Source organism: Seriola lalandi, unplaced genomic scaffold (assembly GCF_002814215.2).
Source record: "Seriola lalandi dorsalis isolate HSWRI2012SDOR001 ecotype SW California unplaced genomic scaffold, Sedor1 jcf7180002054524, whole genome shotgun sequence".
NCBI lineage: Eukaryota > Metazoa > Chordata > Actinopteri > Carangiformes > Carangidae > Seriola > Seriola lalandi.
In genome coordinates this window covers 2,128,093-2,149,959 of record NW_019525077.1, presented here as the reverse complement: position 1 = coordinate 2,149,959, position 21,867 = coordinate 2,128,093, and the positions used below count along the sequence as shown (strand labels likewise).

Genomic DNA, 21,867 nt, shown 5'->3' with positions numbered 1-21,867 from the left:
CTGTGTGCCTGCTAAAATAAATCAAGCCCCAGCTTTGGGCTGATTTTTGCTGCTTGCCGCTCCAATGGAGTTTGTGCGAATGCAAAGATCCTGGAGGTGACTGAGGAAAAAAAACATTTACCAAAAACCAAATGTATTAGAGAGCATGACTGCATCAGACTCAACCTGACAAACATCTCAAAGAGACATTTCCTTTCAGGTCCATTAATGATGAAAATCAAAATTAACAGCCTCGAGAAAACAAGCTGTACTTCCTCTTTTTGCTACTGACGTAAACAAAGTGCATTTTGATATGGTGTTGCCTCCATAATTACACGTACTCTAAGTTGTAACTGACTGAAATAATAGAGAAAAGTGCCTTTTAAAGTGTTTAAAAAGTGTAAAAATCTTCTGCACTTGCTCTTGATCATAATTTGGAACAAAGGTAATCTCAAAGGAGAAAGTGCTGTTACATAATGTTGGAAAGTCAAAATGAATTTGGCACACCATTCTGCAGGAGCACAGATATGCTTCCCATTTTACATAATCAATATTTTCTTCCGCTTCTCGTCTTTTAAGTTCACATACTTTGCTCCAGGGAGATACTCTGCTACTGCTCCTTTTCTTCTTCTTCTTCTTTTTTTTTTTTTCCTGGAGACATTGCAGACTGTGTATGTGAACCTATCCACCCTTCCTTGCTGGAGGTGGGAGGTAGAGGCCAGAGCTGGCGCTGGTGTCGCTGCTCTGTGTTCTTTGTGGCTGAGGAGGAGGAGGAGGGACAGGATTCAGAGTCCTGCGGTGGGAGGTTTAGTGCACTGAGTGGGCAGCAGCTCCAGCATCTGCTCCCTCTTAGCGGCAACCACACTGGGTGTTATTGTTCCCAACAGAGATGAAAAAAAAAAAATGAGGGGTGGGGGGATGGGGGATGACATGGAGGGGAGGGGGAGAGGTAGCAAAGCATGGAACACGAGGTTAGAAAAGTTGAAAATAAAGACAGAGAGATGTGTAAATCTGATGAAGTAGAGTTTCAGCGGGTGAAGAAAGAAACAGAGGTGGGGGGGTGAAGTCAGATGTCAGATGGAGGGAGGGCAGGGAGACCTGTTGAAGGGGGGGATGCCTCGTAAAAGCATCATTAGGGAGTAGGCTGTACCTCCAGGCGTGCTCGCCCAATGACTCACACCTACAGCTTGTTAGGGGCTTCCACTCGCCGGAGAGGAGGTCGGGTTCAAGGCCACGAGCCGGGTTGTGCGTCAGGACACATGGTGAGAAATGGATAAATAAAACAACAAAGCTTTGCATGTCTGACACTTTGGTTTCAAAGAAAGGGAAAACCACTTCCAAAAATAAAACGCAGACCGTCTCTTAACTGCTGCGGCAGTTAAAAGACGGTTTCCTGTAAACCAGAGATATCGTGGTTTGAATAATAACATACACACTGAGCTTATAAAACTGGAAATCTCTGTGATTTATTAAAGGACTAACATGCATATTGTAATTATAAAACTTTAAAACTCTGTGATTTGTTATATGAAGCTGCATATAATGTCAAACCGGTGCCATGAGTGTCCGTGTTCTGCCCGGTGTCACTGAGGTTATACAGGTTGCATGCCATTTGGCTGAACTCTGAACAAAACCATGTACTACACGTTCTCACCCCTGTCCGGTTGTGTTTGTCCTCATGGGATTTCTCGCACGTATCTGAAACGTTGGCGATATGTTACTATGCACGAGTGTGTGGAATGTGGGAATGGTTTTGGCTCCGGTACTTTGCTGACATCTCTGTGTGTGCACAGCTCTCCTCACGGGCAACGAACGATGAAGATGTTACCTGCGCCCGCTGAGGGGATACAAGCTAGATTTTAGCTTGCACCTGTAAGGTCAGCAGTTCGTTTGTGGCCGGTGCTGAGGATTGTGTGACTGGCACTGATGCATGTGGTTGTTCAACATATAGCACATGATGCATCTTGGGTAAATGTGCCAGATTCAAAGCGCTTGACAACTTTGGTATCAAGCTCTGATGCTGTTTATTAATTGTCTTTTTTGATATTTCCAAAAGTCACAATTTTTCTAATTCTGCACCACGCATCACCGTATTTGATGATGGTTAGATTTTAACTGTAAAGATTTTACTAACTTGTCTTAAATATGCATGATCATGAATCTTTAACCATGCTGCTCTTCTTATTTTTATATATTCTCACGGAAAGTTTACATGCAGATGGGTGACGAAATAATGGAAACATAAAGTGTCTTAGTAAACTGCTGTTCCACCTTCAGCTTCCAAAACAGCTTCATCATTCCCTGGTTGTACATTTTCCAGGTCTCTGAACTCTCCTGAAGGGATGAACAACACTCTACCAAAAGATATTCTCTCATTTGGTGATTTTATGACGGTGGTAGAGAGAACTGTCTGACACATTATGCCAAGGTGTTCAGTTTGGTTTAGATCTGGAGACTGTGAAGACCATTAGCGATGGGTTGACTAAGTCTCCAGAAGGTCAAATGGAAATGAAAGGCAAAAAGAAAGGACACCTTCTCAACACAACGCTCAAAACATATCACTAATTTCATTATGGGGGGTATCTGCATTTGTTCTGACTGCACTCCTTTATTTGGTTATTCCTTTAATGTTAAGCGGTTTCAGACTTTTGGACCAACAAAACAACTCATCAGATTCGATTGTCATAATCCAAAGATATTGAGTTTAATATAATATTTAAAAACAAAAAGGAACAAAAATGAAACTGGGATCAATGCATGTTTGGCGTTTTCGTTTTAAAACACAACTTTAAGGAATAAAAAGACTCTCAACTGTGTCGCAGGTTGATTTTCCATCAGTTGATTTATTGTTTCAGCTCTACACCTGAACTTTCCCACAGGAGCCTTGTCCCCCATCAAACCAGCAAGCAAACAAGTAAATCAGTCAATCAGGCGATCTCGTTATCTAGTTTAATCTCGAGGCGATAAAATCTATTACATTTATCTGTGATGACAAATTCACTGCACATTAAAAGAAGATCAAAATCTCATGGTTTAAACCTGCTTTAATCTCGACTCTAATCATGTCTGTCTTGTCCAGACAGGTTCAGCACTTTGGCAGCTCCACTCAGCTTTACTTACAGCACTGTATATTTATTCCACATCTGTGCTGAAGCCACAACGGCTGGTGCTGTACATACTTACTATACTGGCCCTTTGCACAGCTCCTTCCAAGCCTATATTGGCCTCTCACGTCAACCTGAATCTTTAATCCTGGATAATAAGATTTCCTTACCCTTCAAATCTTGTCAAATCCCACTCAGAGTCAAGGCCTCCCCAACCAACATGGACATGTTACAATGGAAGGAGACTTACCATAAATCCGAACGTCCTGGCATGAGCCTCTTCTTTCCGCTGAAATATGGTTCAAAATCTTGGGTCTTGAGTCTGTGGGCGTAGTCTATATAGCCGGATACTTCCTGTCCAAGAGTATTATGATCCCTTATGAAAATGACCGACTGTAAAAAAAAAAAAAAGAGAGAGAGAAAAAGAAGGAAACCCTCTGTGTAAATAATCATGGCCATCAAACCTCTCTTGAGTAAATGCCAGGAGGGCCGATGTCACATGTTAAAAGTGGACATATAGAGGGGATCTGTTACAAATCCTCCCACTTTGAAATACGAAGACTCATGTTATACTTTTGAATCGGGTTCAAATCAGAAACGACTCCAACTTGTGTCGTCGCCGTCCCGCGGTGGCCCAGGATCACCGAGGCGGGATGTCTATAGAGTATCCTGCTCAGATAAGTGCGTGGGACCCGAGCTGAGTCCTTCGACTTACAGTAACTAGAGTCCCAGTTCCGTTCCAACACACCTACGGTCGTGGCGAGAATGTAGAATGAAATTACATGAAATGTGGAGTCCTGAGTTAAAACTTAATACTGTACGTTATGCTAATAGTTGAGGGACTTTCTGGTATAATAAATAAATAAATAAATAAATAAATAGGGCATCCCTCTGACAGATTGAGCCTTAGAGAAACTTGTGGAACTTCTAGATTCAAATTCCCCCGAACCTTGATAGTCATTCTGTTTCTCCATATTCTAACTCTATTACTTCTTCCGTGTACTACTTCTTGAGATTTCTCCATATTTTCCGATAAGATTTTTCGTTGTATGATGAATTTTTCTGTTTGAGGGTGTAAGGATGGAGGGAGTCATATGCTGTGCTGATTGTAAAACCCTTGTGATTTCATGCAAAATAAAATGGAATGACTTGACTAGTATCGGATGAAGAATACAACAATCACCAGTGTGATGGACCTATCAACCTTCCTGGTTCAGATGTAGCCGTGACGGTAGCACATCAAGTTTCCTCTTTACAAAACAAACTCAAACTAGTAAAATGACAGTGAATGAATGCAAATGATAGACTGGTGCCTTAATGTTTAGGTCTCTGAACTCGAAGGAGTTCACCAACAGTAGAAGTCACTTGTCCCTACCCTTGGATACAATCCATAGGAGCGTACCAGCAGCAGGCATATTGGATCTTTGTTGTCATGGTAACGGTAATAAACACACAGTTAAGGCTGTGGAACGGTCGCTGTTTGGTTAGGTTTAGGAAAAGATGGTGGTTTGGGTTAAAGGACGGACTTCCCTAAGGTTAGAGGAACCTTCGTCGTCGTGGTTACAATAATCACCATACACAATTCAGGTTGTGGAACAGTCATGGATAAAAGAAACAATGCTCATTATCAGTTTTGCATAGGAAACGAACAGCAGTTTCCTGAGTACAAGTTCCCAGTCATTCACTCCCTGACTTCCTCCTTCAGTCCCGTCATAATTATGACATAAAAAGTAAGTATGGGTCATGATAAGCTGCTTCCACAGACGATCGATGGGCTTCTTTTCTTACAGGACAGGAAAGTCTCCAAAAAGGGGGCGCAAAGACACAAGACCTGAGGATACTTCGGCCCGATCTAAAATGTGAAAATACACATGATCACAGCTGATGATGCTTCGACCCATTCAGGTATGAGAATTATAAAAATAAGGCACAGTCACTAACGAAGAAGAAGGACGAAGAAATCAAAAGTCGATAATGTTAAGCTTACAATATGAAAGCAACAGGACAAAATTGTCTGAGCTTTTCATAAACTGTTGAAAAACAACCCTGGGGCTCTTTATAGTCCAAACACTGATTTCTGATTAGAAGACAATGAGTAAGAACAAAAAAAAAAAAAAAGGTTTGAATTTCTCCAAACAAAACAAATAAATTTCCCAGCTGCTCATCAGATCCCAGGTCTTTGAAGTGAGCTCAAACCAGACACAACCTGGAAAAAAAAAACAGGAAGACAAATGGTTTTTGTCACCTGATTCAGACAAAGCAAATGAAAGGCAAGTTGTCGAAAGCCCCCTCGGGTGACAGAAGAACATGAAATGATCTTTTCATGTCGATTTGATGGTTTAGATAACACATGATGACAATGGATGAGAAGAACTCGGGACAGAGAGCACACTCAGGTGTGAAGAGGTTGTTGTGTCTGCCTTCACAAAGATAAAAAAAGCCTTTCTTTCTTTCTCGCCTTGAGAGAGGAGGACTCCCTTTGTGTCCGACTTGTCTTGTTTACTGTGAGCATGAATGAGTCCCACTTGTCGGCCTACAGTAACACAGAAAGAGGATCCAAGCGGAATACCTCAGCTAGTGATATCACATTTGTATAACTGTCAGGGCACGGGCCATCTGTGGATCCCTTCACTAAAAAGGCGTGAGATAACTAGCGCTCCAGAGCTCAGAAGAAAAGAGGGTTCCTTTCTCTGCGTCTCTCAAACGTTTAAAACAGATGCTATCAGGTTTACAGCTGGCTGGAGGCCTCGGCTAGATACCCTATCTACTGGCTTCTGTCCTCGTGCAGCCAGCCTTGAAAAGACATTATCAGGTGGACCTGGCAAAAGGAGGCCAGCGACATTTGGTTTGTGGTGATAAAAAATATCAGTTAAATTGGTCTTTAGTGGATTAATCAATTAAGGACAGTCTGCAAATGAGCCACTGACTGTCCCACACTGTAAAAGTTTAAAGATCTTACTTGAATCAGTTTTGGTCCTGGGCCGTTTGAGCCAATTAACTTGTTTGAATTTGAAAAAATTTTAATTGTATATAGTGAATCACCAAAATGGTGGACATACAGACGTATTAAAAGTCCATATCATAATTTGTGTGAACGTCACATAATAAAAATGTTTTGTAGTTTATGTAACACATTAAAGATAATGCCAGTTCTATTCTTATTACTTATGACGATGATGATGATAATGATGTAATAGCTGTGAAAATGGCAGCGCTGCTAAACTATGTAAAGCACGTTAGTCAAGTTACAACCAAAGTGAGTGCACCAATGTTGGTAACAATCCTTCAACGCACAGGAGAAATAAGTTATTGTTGCTTCTTTATGGATAAAACCCAAGTATTGTGGTATGTGTCATTTAATATTGTAATATAGACATGGATATCCTAATATGGTCAATTATGACACTGATGCAAAAAAAACCAAATCTCTGACAGTGGACAAGTATATATCGTGTCACAGCCCAACTGTATGCTAGTATAAAGTTAACATAGTAAGGTCAGACATAAGTTTTTTGTTTTTTTAAATCCATCTGCTCCTTTAAAAACATCCATGTATTTTTCAGTGAAAACTGCTGAAAGAAAAATGTACACATAACTTTTTTTTTTTTTTTTTTACTAACTCGCCTCTGACAGGTAAGCCAAAGTTCATTTCTCTCTCAGGGAACTGGAGGAGCAGAACGATCCAGTCAGACTCGCTTATTTGCTGCAAACAAGCAACAGGAGTTTCCAGCGTCGGTGTGTGGGAGGGAGACCGTGGGGACCTCCACCTTACACCATGGAAAACAAGTGGAAGCCTTACGTCACCTGCCAGCAATTACCAAGAACAGGTGCTGTGACCTCACAGGGCAGCGAGCGAGAGGCCCCCGCTTTATGGCAAACATCAGTCTGGTTAGTGCCTGAGAAGCGGAGCGCGGCACAGGTCCCAGGTAGAGACTCTGTCCCTTTGTGATACTCTATATTCAGTTTGCTCCTCTTTGAAACTCTTTCTCGCGTGTACACAGTTGAAATTTCACCTGGCTGGAAGCAAAACACCAGTGACCTTAAGATGAAGGTTACATAAACCCATAAAGAACAGTAGACCGGGGGTTTCCTTTAAATCCATGATCCATGCAGTTAATAAACACAACAAAGCATCTCAAATCCTCACGGGTACCCCACCCTCGAAGAATCCACTATGAACATGTTTATGTGCTCAGAAACAAACAGTGAAACTTGAACAGTGTTGACAATTGTAATTATTGAGGTCTGTGAAAACTGTGGAGGGATCCCCATGCCTCTTGACAATAAGTAAAACCCACACAGATGTGAACTGTGGCTAATCTTTCAAAGGCCCACGGCTCAAAGAGAGGGATTTACAAATTCAAGTCAAACAGAAGCTGACAGCAGGCTGACACGTAGTGCGCCCCTCCTTTGTGCTTTGACAATGTCCTACAGGTGAGGACACAATGGCCGGACCACCTGACATCCTGTGCCATGAGGAGTGTGTGTCCTCATGAATGTGTGTGTGTGACTGTAGGTGTTTGTTTGTGTGGTGTGTGTGTGTGTGTGTGTGTGTGTGACACAGAGAGAACACAAATGTCTGAAGAGAGCTAACTAGAGCTATTTTTATACCCAATACTTCATATTTGACAACTTTAAATTCCTGCCCAATTTTGAAATTATTCAAAAAAATTATTTTTTTTTTTAAAAAGGTGCTGCAGTTTTGTAAGTTTTGATATTGCTACATAGCTAATGTTAGCATTAGCAGCTTTTTACTTATCAGTCTAGAACAAACGTTACATGAGCAAAATAAAAACTTAATTCCTTTACTCACGGTGGAAAGCAACCCCTTGTGTTTTCTTTCTATTTCTATCACTTCTTTTCTTATACTGGAGTTAGCTTGCTAACCAGCTAGCCACAGCCTAGTTCGCCCTTCACGTCACAACATTGGCTAAAGCTCTCAGCAAGACCCGTAAGTAAACAGCTGTTAATGTTGGCTATGTAGCATTAGCAAATTTAAAAATATCTCCTTTCAAAGCTGGACAGGAATATAAAGTAGTAGTAAAATTTTTAAGTATATCAAGTATAAGAATAAGTGAATAAGATTAAATATCTGACCAAACAAGACTGGTAGGCTAGAGGCTATTAATGATAACACTGGCTTGGTAGCAATAGCAAAGTTTACAAATAGCTTTAACTAAGCATCTTTTGTTTTTAAAAGATTTCTCTACATTAGTATTTCTAAATGTAATATTTTCTTTTACTATAATCATGGTTCTAAAGTTGGAACATTTCATACATAATGCTACTGTAGTCACAGTTTTATCATTGGTTAGAATATCTTTTTAAAGCAGTTTTTCTTTGCTAAATTAATAATTTAGTGTATAAAATGTTTGTTTCTGACCAACAGACAAACGTTAAATAAATTAAATCAAATCAAATAATTAAACCTGTGTACAGCACTGACTGCTTGTACTTTAACTACCCCTCACACATACACACACTGACACCACCAACCTGTCTGCCGGCCCCCATGGCCCCCTCCTGCCCTCATCCTCCAGCCCACCTCTGCCCACACCAACCCCTCTCCCCTCCCCCCAGTCCCTGGGAACAATCCTGCAGTGTCAGGGAGCTGTGCAGGTGTCTTGCGGTGTCAGCTGCCATACTGTTTATTATTGGTGGGCTGTGCTTTAGGAGGAATCCCGGGCCATCACTAACAACTGTGTAAATTTGTTGGGGTAAGGAAAACATGGCCTGTACTACAGGAATGTTTTTAGGTGGGAGTCCTTTTTCTGGCAGACTTTACCCATGTCCCCTTTCTGGATATTCCTTGAGGAGTGTGTGTGTGTGTGTGTGTGTGTGTGTGTGTGTGTGTGTGTCTATGTTTTTCAGCCAGCTTGGGGAGGGGTTCAAAAATAAGATGAGGAGGGGGTCCTGGCTTATTTGACTTAAAAAGGGACTTCACGCAGCCATCTTGTGTAACAGATGCCACGGTAGAGGCCATATGTGCTGAGGTGTGTTGCAGCCAGGGGCATCTACCTGAATTACACTTCCTGCAGGATGTGACTCAGAGCCATAGCCAGCTCTCTGAAGAGTTTGAACCAGGTCATCAAAGTCGCTAACCTACATCGGCCGGCATCAACTTAGCTCCTCCGACTTTGTGTTCATTAAATTCTAACGCGGATCATGTTGAGCATGTTCTTAGGAACCAGATTAAGCTCCTTTTGATATAATAATTCCAATAACAACAAATTATTATGAATGTTGACACTAAGATAACACACCAAAGAAAATGTGAGCAATGCAAGAGGTACTATATGTCTTCAGATTTCAAGAACAGGCTGTCAACATTTAAAACAAACTAGAACAACATTATTAACTCAATGAGAATGGATTAGTATTTAAAGAGATGACTGTTGAATGTAACATAACATGGAACGTTAATATATTAAAACCGTATAGAGAACCCACTAGATGCATAATAATAAATGATACATCATTTTTAATCTTAACACCATTTACAAGAATGGAAACTCACAACTACACAAACCGTTCTTTCTCTGGGACAGACTAAATGAGAACTAATCTTAAACAGCTGTATCTGGTGGTTGATTTAAATTATCTTGATTTTTTTATATCATCTTCTGTGGTCATTAGGCAAATAATTTACATCTCACCTGCATTAGTGTTAACAATGCAAAAAATATGTTTAACACTTCTATTTGAACCACTGATCTCTGCATAAACAATGATAAAATGGCCGAGCAGCTGAATTCTGTTTCTACCAGAGCTTCTTGGCGAGACATTAGGTACTGAGCTGCGCAGATAGCACACACAAACATGCCTATTGTATGGACTCACTCTTTGTGAAATGTGTTGGAGTGTGCCTTCTAGATACAAGTGCAGGGTTGTGAGCTGTTTGCACAGTGCTGTGAGTCACCATAATCTGTTTGAGCACCCTTTAACATACCCTCTCATCATAACCCTCCACATGGGCTGCTGATAGACTGCAGCCACCCTTCCCAGACCTCCCTACACTCTCTCCTGGCAAATGCTGCAGCTTTTCCATCCACTGAAAAGCAAGTTTAATTTTAAAACAGGTCTATATATCTACAAAAATAAATAAAAGCTGGGGCTTTGATTGTTTCCGTCCTGGAAAAGGGATGAACCCTTTTTCAGTTCTGCCCCACAGATTCAGTGGCTTCAAATATTTGCGTCTTTACAATGCAAACATGGTATTTTAAACCTCGTCATTTCTGTCACCGTCTGGGATCCCACTGTGCCATCATTTCACTGACATACCTCACTGTCACATAGATCTACAGCTTTCTACAGCTTCTTGTTGTAATTGTCATAACAGGCCTGATTGTGTGTGCATGCAATAAAGATGGAAATAATCAAAAGACATTTCTTTTTTTCCTTTCGTTTATAATTACAGGGTGTGTCACTAGACAGATGTCTTGGCACCGGATACAAAAATGCACAAGTGAAATGTTCAAAAGGACTTCTTGCTCTGCACTGTGGTTTAATGTTATATCTGTATTCTCTTAAAGCCCTGCACAAAGGCCCGGCCAGACCACACAAAAAGGTGTAAAGAAACGTTTGCTTTATTCTGTGCAATGCATTGGATTAGAGGCTTTTTTCTCTCTCTCTCCATCTCTCTCTCTTTCTGTTAAATTACTTCTCCTTTGTAGCTCACCTCTGCTCATTCCTTCTCAAATATTTGAACTTATTCCATTTAAGTTTTGTAAATGATCTACTACAACAATAAATTACTTTACTGTCAGATTCCCATTGGCTTTATTTTGTTTCTCTTCTTCCTAGAGATCTGGGTTGTAACAGCGTATATGAGTGTGTGTGTGGTTTTGCACATCAAATAAAGGGCGTGTTGGTGCATGCGCTATGCAAGAGGTTGGTTGTTCATTTGTTTGTTGTTCTATGTCCTCGAAGACCACAAGTATTTCCATAATTTGGGAAATTCTGGGAAGTATGCAAAACCTGCCTGAAGGATATTTGACCTAAGGCCCAGATTAGGTAATAATGCAACATATACAGCACGTTTCCAAGTGATGCATGGCAAATACGGATGCTAGAATACGAGGATGTTTGGTTGTTGTTTAGATGTCAGTTAAGCAAAAAAAATTGCATTTGTTTACCTCATGTGTTCTCCATCTGCATCCATAAACAGACTGCATGGCTGTTTGTGCAAGAGACGAAGTAAATAAATCCAGAAGCAGGTGTCCTCCTATTGGGCTCTCTAAACACCCAATGGTGGACAGCTACGCCCAGTGAGGTTAGCCATGAGGGCAGAACGACCGTGGCCAGATACCAAAGGGGAAGCGGCTCAAGTCAATCAGTAAGGAAGGCAAGGCAGCTAGCTCAACCCATAGGCTCGCGTTGGCCTCTGTCTTTTTTGGAGAACCCGCCAGTAAAGGCATCACCACAAAATAAGTGGCTTGAACCCACACACTTCAAATTACAGGGCACTCAGAATCAGAAAATGCTATCCTGCTTTTCGCAATTGGTGTTTTAGAAATTCTATTAAAACCTCCTTAGCTTGGCCCACGGTGCAGCTTTGCTGTTTTCCTCCGACTGCGTCAGTTCACGTTGGTCTGGAGGAACAGTGCACTCTTTCATTGTACGCACAAACAATGCATTTCAATGTACTGTAGACATGGTGGCATGAAAACACTGTAGCCTGACAGAAAAAAGCAGCAGCATGACCTGGAAGTTACAGTTGCCTTTGGAAGACGTATTGGACGTGCCTATTAAACTGTAGAGCTCAATGGGAAAGAGCAACATAGTCACACCATGCTCTTACTGTAGTAGAGCCAAAGCAACTTCCTGTTGCAGCATAAATGCTGTGATGGACCAGTTTCCTAAAACCAAAGTCTAATAGTCCTTCACATCACATGTAATACTGTTTTTCATTTCTTCCTCAGTCAACTAAGGGAAAGTATTACTTAAAGTTACATATTTTACACTTTTCTAGTATTTTATTTGAAGTGTTGATCCATAATAAGATATAACCATCTCAGTGTAATTTTACATCTCTTCGCTCATGCTTCTCTCTGGGGCTCTAGTAACAACAGGTCGGTGAGCCAATCAGAAGAGAGGTGGCTCTGAGCCTGAGTGATGTAATAAAAATATAAGCAGATTTCAGGTAAAAAAAACTCAGAGAAACCAAATCCTGCAACCAGATCCAGGTGGGCGGGGCTTGGGGCGTGGCTGTGAGCTGTTATTGCTTTGTTGTGACATCACAAAGTTGAGGAAGTCCTGACGGCTGGTTTTAAGGCTCAGTTTCTGAATACAGGCTGTGTGCGTTTCTCTGTGGACTTTGATACTTTCACAGTATGAATATAGAAGCTAGACCTGCTTTATAATCAAACAACACATGGACATCTGCCTTTATATAGTATCGGACCTTTAAAACTCAAACCTAGAAGACAGAAAAGCAGACGGAAAAAAATCCATGTGCAATAAATGGAGAAGTGTGACGAAGCAGTGATGTTCTTTTGCATGATTTATATCAGTTGACCATCTGCTCTACATTTTTATAAAAGCACTTTTTTAGACCTGGTTGCTCTTACTACCACAGCAACCAACTAACAGTGCCCAGATCTCACTGCTCCATCAACAGACAAAGAGACAAAGTGATCGGTAACCTGATGGAATCACAAGTATGCAGCCCCTTAGGAGAGTTAAAGGTTTGAAATCCTTGGCAGGTGGCAGACATTTTCCTGGTCTCCGCAACTGCAGCTGATAAAGACCTTCCCCATATGGAGAATAAGCTGTCAAGTCTGACAGGTGGCATCACTTACAGCGCAGAGCCCTGTAACAGAAAAGGGGTAAAGTTTCTGCTCCCTGGAAGAGAAAAAAAAAAAATCCTGCCCCTACAGTAAATTAGTCGCATGCCGGAATTCAGGGAGGAATTACGGGTTGAGAATAGCAGGCGGGTCTGGCACATGTGGTCAAAACACAAATCAGTCAAACGCCATCTCAGCTACGGATTTCAGACACCAAAGTGACCAAGCAAGGCATATCTTTTCCCTCCCCTCCACTCCTACAATCATTTTCCACATTCCACTGGCTTTTAAATTACCAGTGGGAAGAAGAATACAAGTTTAGCTTAAAATATATGTGAAAGCAGCGCAACAGAGCTGCTCGTCCACTGGTGAGTTTTTGCGAAAGCTTTTTCTAAAGAAATGCAAAAGCGGGATTATGGTGTCATTAACTCTGTGGGCACTTTAATCCTTTCTGTTGCATTTCCTGTCCTGTTTGAGGACCGAGTCTTTTATCTTAATGCGTAAGTCTGAGGGCTAAACTTGGCTGAGCTGGCACATCGCAGCAACTGTCCACATGTCTCGACTCTCTGGAAATATCCCCAAAGATTTACTTTACATGATAAAAATGATACCGCAAGATAAAAAAGAAACTATTCTGAGGTTTCACGGCTCAACATAACGTGTGTGAGATAGAGGTTGATGCCTTCATTCTGCGTCTGTGTCACATGAGCACATACAGGTTCTGCTTCAAGAATCTAGGGTGGACTTTAACTAGTATATTGCAACAAAAATCTTAACTTTCTCCAAACCAACAGTTTCTGTTTACTTAGAAAATGAATGCAGCACCGTGGATTACTGGATGTTAAATAGCCTATCTGTCTAGGGGCAGAGTTTTTGACAGTTAACACGGAGTGAAGAGATGCTCCTTCAGGATGCCATGTTGGTTCGCTCACACGAGAACGATTTGTAGACAGTGTAATTGTGCAGAATAATGAACTGTAACATCAAATTATTGTTTCTATTTATACTCCTAAAGCCGTTTCAACTTCATTATTAGAGGAAGATTCGATCTCAGTTGTTAATACTACAGTAAAACTGTGAGTTATAACCTTGTTGAGAGCCTTTGCAGTGTACATTTCAGGTCAGTTCAGGCTTCAACTTTGACACCACATGCTCTTCACATGCACAAACTTGTACAAATAAAAAGCGATTTTGCAAACTTAGGTCTTTTCTTCATTTTAGGAAAACAGTATTATTTTGAAAATTAAAGGAAGGCCTCCATCACCTGCAGGAACTGTGGTAAACCACCGACAACGCAACACTGATGACGTTCAGACCAAATATGCTTTAGATAAAGAGAACGCGTCACTTACTTGATGCATGATAGCAGCTTAAAGTTTGTTTAGAAGACATTAGATATATTTTGATTTCCATAAAAAATAATGAGTTGGTTAATCTATGAGTATGAGCTAGTGCTAGTAAAGGCCACTAAAGGTAGAGTACAAAAACACTCTCAAACACCTTTAAAGCATCACATTTCGTTGCACATTCAGATTAAAAAGTTGAATTTAACTCGATTAACCAGCTGCTTATTTGATCAGATTTGTTGGAGGTGACGATTCTGGTGTGCCTTAATTTCATTTGGCACAATCCCACACTGTTATAACTGTTATCACTCCAAACCTAAATGACTCAAATATGACGGCAAGTCCGTCAACACTGGCAACCAAAGGCTGATGACTAACGGCCTCATTTAGATACCAAAGACTGGCTGTGGTCTTTTGCGGAAAAGTCTTCATAGGAAAAATGGAAATGAAATATAAAAGTAATAAGGTACAACATGAACTCCTTCACCTTAATCACTGCTAAACTCTTATGACAGAGAGCCAGAAAACCAAAACTCCAATGAAAACAGATGTACACCTGCAGTGGATGTTGTCTATATTTAATCATTTAATTATTCGCTCCGAATTGCCTCGCCCTCAGGTATAACAGGACGAATGGAGCTGTAAGGATGATGGACTGTGAGTATTCACCTTTAAAAGTACACAAGATGAACACACCTAAACACTGAAATGCTTACACCCAGATATCTGCTTGTGCAGGTGTGTGAAACCTGTAACAGCTTGTGAGATTTGTAAAGCAAAGCACTGATCAAGATCCGCGTCCCTGAAAATTCGTTTGTGAATGTTTGACATAAAAGTCTTGAGGTTTCTCTTGTTTTTGCTTCTCTCTGTGTGCGTGTGTGTGTGTGTGTGTGTGTGTGTGTGTGTGTGTGTGTGGGGCTGCTAAGAGTATAAGCTGCTGTGTTTTCTTGGGAGGGGAACAAAGGCGGGAGCTTCAGGTAACCGTGGCTGTGTTAAGGATTTTCTTTTTTCTCATGCGTCTGTGTGAAAAAGGGGGGCACACAAACAATTGTACCATCTGTATAAAGATGCCACAAACAATAATGTTAACCTTGAATGTGATAATTCCTCCAAAACATATGTGGAGAAGCAAATTTGTAGTGTGCAAATGTTTGTTGTAGGAGGCAGGATTGCTTTTATGACTACAGGGATTTTACAAAGATATTACAAACTGGTGTTACAACTTATTTTCATAGCATGCTGGTTTTGTAGTGAGTATAATAAGAAGTTAATGTAAGAAAACACACCTTTTCAAACATATTTAATCTGTTTGCTAATTTAGTTTGTATTTTATGACTTGTACTTGCATTTTATCTTTTACTGTATGCTGTAAGGTGTCCTTGAGTGCCTTGAAAAGTGCCTAAAAATAAAATGTATTATCATCATTGTTATTATTATAATTATTAAATATACTTTTAAAATCGACCTATATAAGACCGTGATCTTCCAAACCCCTAATTCTTTTTATTTTTAATTATTATTATTATTTGAGGAGTTGCTGGAGTTGTTTCACCGTCATCCACAATTCATTTCAAACCTTTGCAGCTGTGATTAGCGTCCCATTTTCTTTATGCAACACACTGAGGTAGATTTGGGCTGATATTCGATAATATCAAATATCGCGATATTTCCCGCCTATCAAAACATTTTTTCGTCTGTATTGCTGCTCTGTGAGACCCTCATTTGACTGCTTTGCTCTGGTATGTGACTGTTGTTCAGTGGCAGAATTTCTTATACTTGAAATTACATATAATTATATATTATTTAAAAAAAAAAAAAACCCTCAACTTAAAATACAACAATATTTTGATAAATGATAATATTTCATATCACAATATTTTAGTCGGACAGTGTTGAGATATTAAATTTTGGATATTGCCCCAAGCCTACACTGAGGGGCAGTAGTGTTAGCAAACTCAAATCAAGTGACTATCTTTCATGCATGAACACTACATACTCAGAATCTACTTTGAACTATTATGGAATTGGGTCACAGCTACAGTATGTCCTCAGCATGGAGGGACTGCGTCTGTACAACACAGAGACGACAGGCAGTGACTGATGCTAAACTGCACATTACAAACATCCTGTAAGTCGTTCGACTGGAAACAGAAACAAATTCACCCTGGTGGGTCCAAATACTTGTCATTGTCACCTTGGAGACAAATCATTGTAATGTGGTTCGAATTATTGCACAGTTACCCACAGTGCAGCTATGCAGAAATTACACAGTGCCCTTAGTTCTAAAGTGGGCACGAACTCGGCTGCCACAAACAACTTTATTTTTGAGTGCACTCCCTTCCTGTTATTTGAGACGGATGTTTTAACAGATTTTTGAGTGGAGGCAAGTACATGTTACACTGGTCAGCTGCATCTGCAGCTCAACGAGATACAGCAGTGCCCCGAGCTCACAAAGTTACTACTTTAAGTCCAGATGTTGGCCACGGGAACCACATGACGATGATCCAGCAGTAGTAAACACATTCCAATCTTTCCCTCCAACACCTATTAGAGTTTAAAGAGAAACCAGCACCATCCATATCTGAGAGTTTACTTCACAGGTTATGTGGAGAAAGTTTAATTTGAGTCTTACTGGAAAACTTTCTGTCAAAGAAATGTGACAATTACATTCACTCAAAACACACTCAAATAAATCAGTGCTCTTCGAGTTCATCTAGGAGTAATAAGACACAGCAGTGGCTTTTACTGCGTTACACTGATGTACACCACACCAACTACATTGACAGTTTTGCATCAGGGCTGAACAGCTGATCCAAATGTTGTTGAAATCACAATACGTGCGATAGTGCAATAAGCAAATCACGAGAGCTGCAGTTTCTTTGATAAAGCTAAAATGCGTCACAACAAACATAAATGAAGCACAGGAATATGTTTGTTTGACCCAACAAAAATCACATCATTTTCACATTTATATTTTTTAAATTCCAACTGAAATACCGACTCTCACCGTAATCACAAAGCTGCTACTCTCTTACATCAGAGAGATAATACAAATAACATATTTGGTAATAGCAAATAACAACTCCCCCAATTAATTTGTTTAAAACACGATTTTCTTCAGAATCACACAAACAATAGAAGATGTAAAATTTTAAGTTAATAAATCACTGACATTATAGCTGAGGTCAGTTAAAGGTCCCATATTGTATAAAGATAGATTTCCAGCCGTCAGGATTTCTATAACGTTGTGATGTCACAACAAATGCCCCAAGTCACCTGTAGCCAACGTCCAGCTTTGTCAGATCCTTTTATTCGGTGAGCCAATCAGAAGAGAGGCTCAGAGCCTCCTCTCTTGTGATTGGTTCACCGACCTGTTGTTACTAGAGCTCCAGAGAGAAGCCTGAGAGAGGAGATGTAAAACTACACTGAGATGTTTTTAGGTTCTTAAAAACAGAAATATATCTTCTTATGGATCAACACTTCAAAATAAAACACAGGAAAAGTCTAAAATACCTTTAAGAGAGTGAAAAGGCACTTCACCCTATCAAAAAAAACCCCACTTGGACTTAAATGCATTAGTGATCCAGTCACTGACAGTTTCAAACACACCCTAACAACATTTCCTCTAAATGTAAGAGGTGTTACACCTGTTCAACATCCCTTTCCTGGTCCTGTACTCTGCAACTCGAGTCCGCTCCAGCTTCAAAGATTAGAAGCCAAGACCTCGCTAATGTAAATCCAAACATGCATGTTTCTTTGATGTGCTGCACTGAAAACGGGCCAGGTTTGCCGGGTTTGTCTGATCCTGTCAATACAGGAGGTAATGTCCACTCATAGTTCGTAACCTCTGACGTCATCAGGAAGGGGTGTGAAAAAAAAACAGGCTGTTTACATGAGAAATATTCCATTTCGGTACTTAGATATGAAATCCAAGTAACTTTCAAAGATGTGCTTGGAAGCCAACGCAGGTGCAAATCTTCACGTCAGCTCAGGTGTGGAAATCAGATGGCAACGGAGAAAAAAAAAAAACAACAAAAAAACAAGGATGTTGAGAGGGAGTTGTCCTCTGAACTACCTCTGCGAAAACACACTCGCCAGAAAGCCCCTGAGACATAATTATTTTCCTTCCTTCTTTGTCTTGGACAAAATTTGGTTGTGCTTTTGTCAGATGAAATGAGGCTAAGGGGTTTTAGTGTCTTTATTTCCCACGTTTTTTACTGACTACATGTCTGCGTTGGGATCCAACTGTGGCGTAGATGTTCGCTTGTGAAAGGCCTGCTTCTCTGTGCTGAGTGAAAGTACACGGGTCGGGTTATAGAAGCAGCCGTTCGTGGATCTGGCTATTCTTTAACCTATCTAGCTACCAGGCTGTTCCCGGTACTGTCTGACAACCATGAAGAGAGAAAAAGTGTTTTGGCTTTGGTACAAGGTATCCCAGCTCAAAGGGCTGTAATCCCTATGTCACAGTTAAAGACAAAATGGTCATAATGCGAGACTTTTAGTTTTTTGTGATTTATTTGGTTATGAAAACAAAGAAAAAAGTTTTAAAAAAAAGGAAATACCCAGAAATTACGGCAGGTATACGGCTGTGTGATCAACGACATGCAGTGTGTTTATTTCTGCCAGGCTTTGTGCCCTTTTGTCCGAACGCTGCTGATCCAGGATGTCGAAAAAGCCACATAACTCAAAACCATGACCAACCACATAAAGCTGTAAAAATCACTGAATCTCAGAGTCATTTCCTCAACATCTTGCCTCCTCTGATACAGGAAGCCACATAGTAAACGCTTAGAAAGGTTCATCTTGATACTGTTTACCGCAATCAAAACAACAACCCCCCCCTCCTCCCCGACACCTTTCCAACTTCGGTTTAGGGGAAGGGGAGGCGGGAGTTTTTGCGAAACCGGCAATCTGACTTTAACGCCTTTTTCACGCCGTCACTGGCCTGCTGTGTGGAGCTGAGAAAGGATTGAAGTTCTCTTTCAAATAATTGTTCAAGTACTTAAATACAAGTATTTTTTTTAATTTCTCCTTCTGATGCTGCACTGAAGCAGAGTCCCGTCATTAAAGAACGTAAACTATGAACACAGCCGGTATCATTTTAATATCAGTGAAGACACAAAGGAAGAAGACTGTCTTCCTTTTTTGGGATGTACATGGAAAGAAGAAACAAAAATAAATAATGACTTTAGAGTTTAGATTTAAATGTGTGTGAGAGTTCTTTGTAAAAGTTCTCTAACCTGAACAACCATCAGGTCCCTTTTTTCCAACCCTCTGATACGACCCAAAGGAGTTTCTCCTGAAGTGGCGCCCCTACGGCGGAAGGTATACCGGACCTTGGTTGTCACAGTTATAATAATAAACCTAACCTACCTTCATAGCCATGGTTACTATAATAACCGGCATGACTCGATTAGGTTTAGGAAATGATCGTTATTTGGGTAAATTAAAAAAAGTACTTCCTCAACGTTAGACGGTCTTTGTCGTCACGGTTACAATAATAACAACGTGGTTAACTTCACAGGAATCATGGGAATCGAACACGGCTCTCCTGTGTCATACCACCACAGCCTCCTCCTGACGTGGACTTTGTCTCTCTTTATACTCCGTCACCGCACTTTTCCCTTTGCTCCTGTCATAATTACTACGGTCGCCCAGCAACGAAAATGTAACTATGTCATAATATGACATAATATGAGATAGTTACGGTCATGATAACCTGCTGCACAGACGACCAATGCGACCTATCATCTAAAAACAAAGGCAGTGACTACATGAACTTTACGCTTTATAACTCACACATTAATATGTCAAAACTAAATTGCAAGCTCAAAAGAAAATCCTCTGAATATTTACGTAACGCTCTGGCCACCAACACAAAAATCCGAAGCAATCAGTAGCAGAGTGTGCAGCCATCAAGCAGCAATAACATGGATCTAACTTTAAAGTGATTATGAACTCACTTCAGATGAGGTCGACGACTCCGCTCCAGCACACATCCTCCCTCTCTCCGTGAACCCCACCTACTCGTTGTTCCCACTCTTCATGTTTTAGCCTAAACTGTCAATCGTTTGACAAAAAACAGACTTCAAAGTCACGGGGTGGGGCACAATTTCCTCCTAAAATGTTTGGTCTGATCTTAGCAAGTCTACCAAAACGCAATTTGCAGACATGAAACAATTACCTTCCTGTTCAAAGCGAGCATGCCATGCGTTATTACAAATCGTCTTCTGAGACGTTTCAACATTTTTACATCTCCAGGATCCCCCAATGTTAACATTTGTGGTGTGTGTCTGTCGCAGCAGGCTTCTCTTTGAGGATTTGAAGTGAACAAGCACTTTTCTAATTGTCAGCTCTTGCTCCCACTGCACATTAATCTGGCCAGTGCAGCCAGGGATTAGCTCCAAACAGAGGGGAAGTCCCTGCCCGTTGATCTCACGTGAACCACAAATACACACAACGGCAACACAGCTGAATGTGCCTATGCATGTGCGTGCGAGCACACATGCAAACAAGAGCGTATACAGTGTGCATGCGCGAGTACGAAAGCGCACACACGCACACACACACACACACACACACACACACACACACACATTTGCAATATTGATTCCAGTCCACGAGCTAATGAGAACCAGCCCCTCTAACCACTCACTGCATGTGACATGATGGAGCTCCACTGTATTAAGTCTGTTAACATTTAAGAATATAACTGAGTCAAGCCAGGAACCACCAGTGCGCTAAAGGCGGCAGGGTGGCCTCGTGGTTACAGCAACCACCTTGTAACTAAAAGGTCACAGGCGTGATCCCTGCAATGGCCCATATGTCCATCAAATTTAAATTGAAGCCAAACCCTTTCATTCACTGTAACAGGCTCTGAATGTCAGCTGAACGCCAAATGTGCAAATGATACGCCTCAGGCTTGGGCCGCGGCCTTTATCATACAAATGAAGCTTTAAAATTCATTGGTCGGCACTTCTGTTCTTCACTTAAATTCACATGAAATTGATTGTGAGTGAAGTAAGCTTCACTTTACAGCCATTTTAGAAGTCTGCAACACATTACCGCACGCATTCGGCATGGTCAGCTTGGGTTTTGGGTTTAAACTATAAATTTTTACATTTTGACATTAAAGCTGTTATATTAAATATATTTTATATTTATAATGAATCACACAACTACTTTTATGTTGAAAGGGGTTTGTAGGAATGAACCCACAGAGAATTATCACGCTACTAGAACTTTAAAGCTTCTACCAGATCATTGTTTTGATATTCAGGCCTGTAACTTTGTTGCTCGGTTTAATTTCATCCATCTACATCGTTTTTTTTTAGCCACAGCAACAGCGCACCAAAGTCTTTGGAGTAAAAAAATATATATAATTCGTCATCAGGCTCTGGTCAAAATGAATCGGGTTGACGTGGGGGTTGTGTGAGGTAGTTATCTATAGTCAGTGCACTCCCAAGTTTGGAGAAGCAGCAGGAGAACCGGCACCGAAGTTGAGTTCGGGTTTGTTTGAATCGGGCTTACAAAAGAAGTTGTTTGCATATATTCAACTTGAATCTCTTCGCTTGTTAAGGCGGAAACATGGATTGAGGCTGATGCATAGTTAGAGCCAACACAATGAGCGTAAATTAAAGCTGCATTAAAAAC

General features: G+C 40.8%; 1 protein-coding gene across 1 annotated transcript in view; it reads right to left on the bottom strand.

Moving 5' to 3' along the window:
- Window positions 1–21,867, bottom strand: part of cfap299 (cilia and flagella associated protein 299) — a 76,982-nt gene that overhangs the window by 14,655 nt on the left and 40,460 nt on the right. The window contains exon 4 of the mRNA XM_023414422.2: window positions 3,334–3,476. Coding sequence (XP_023270190.1) covers window positions 3,334–3,476 — 143 coding nt within the window. The remainder of the gene's footprint in view (window positions 1–3,333; window positions 3,477–21,867) is intronic.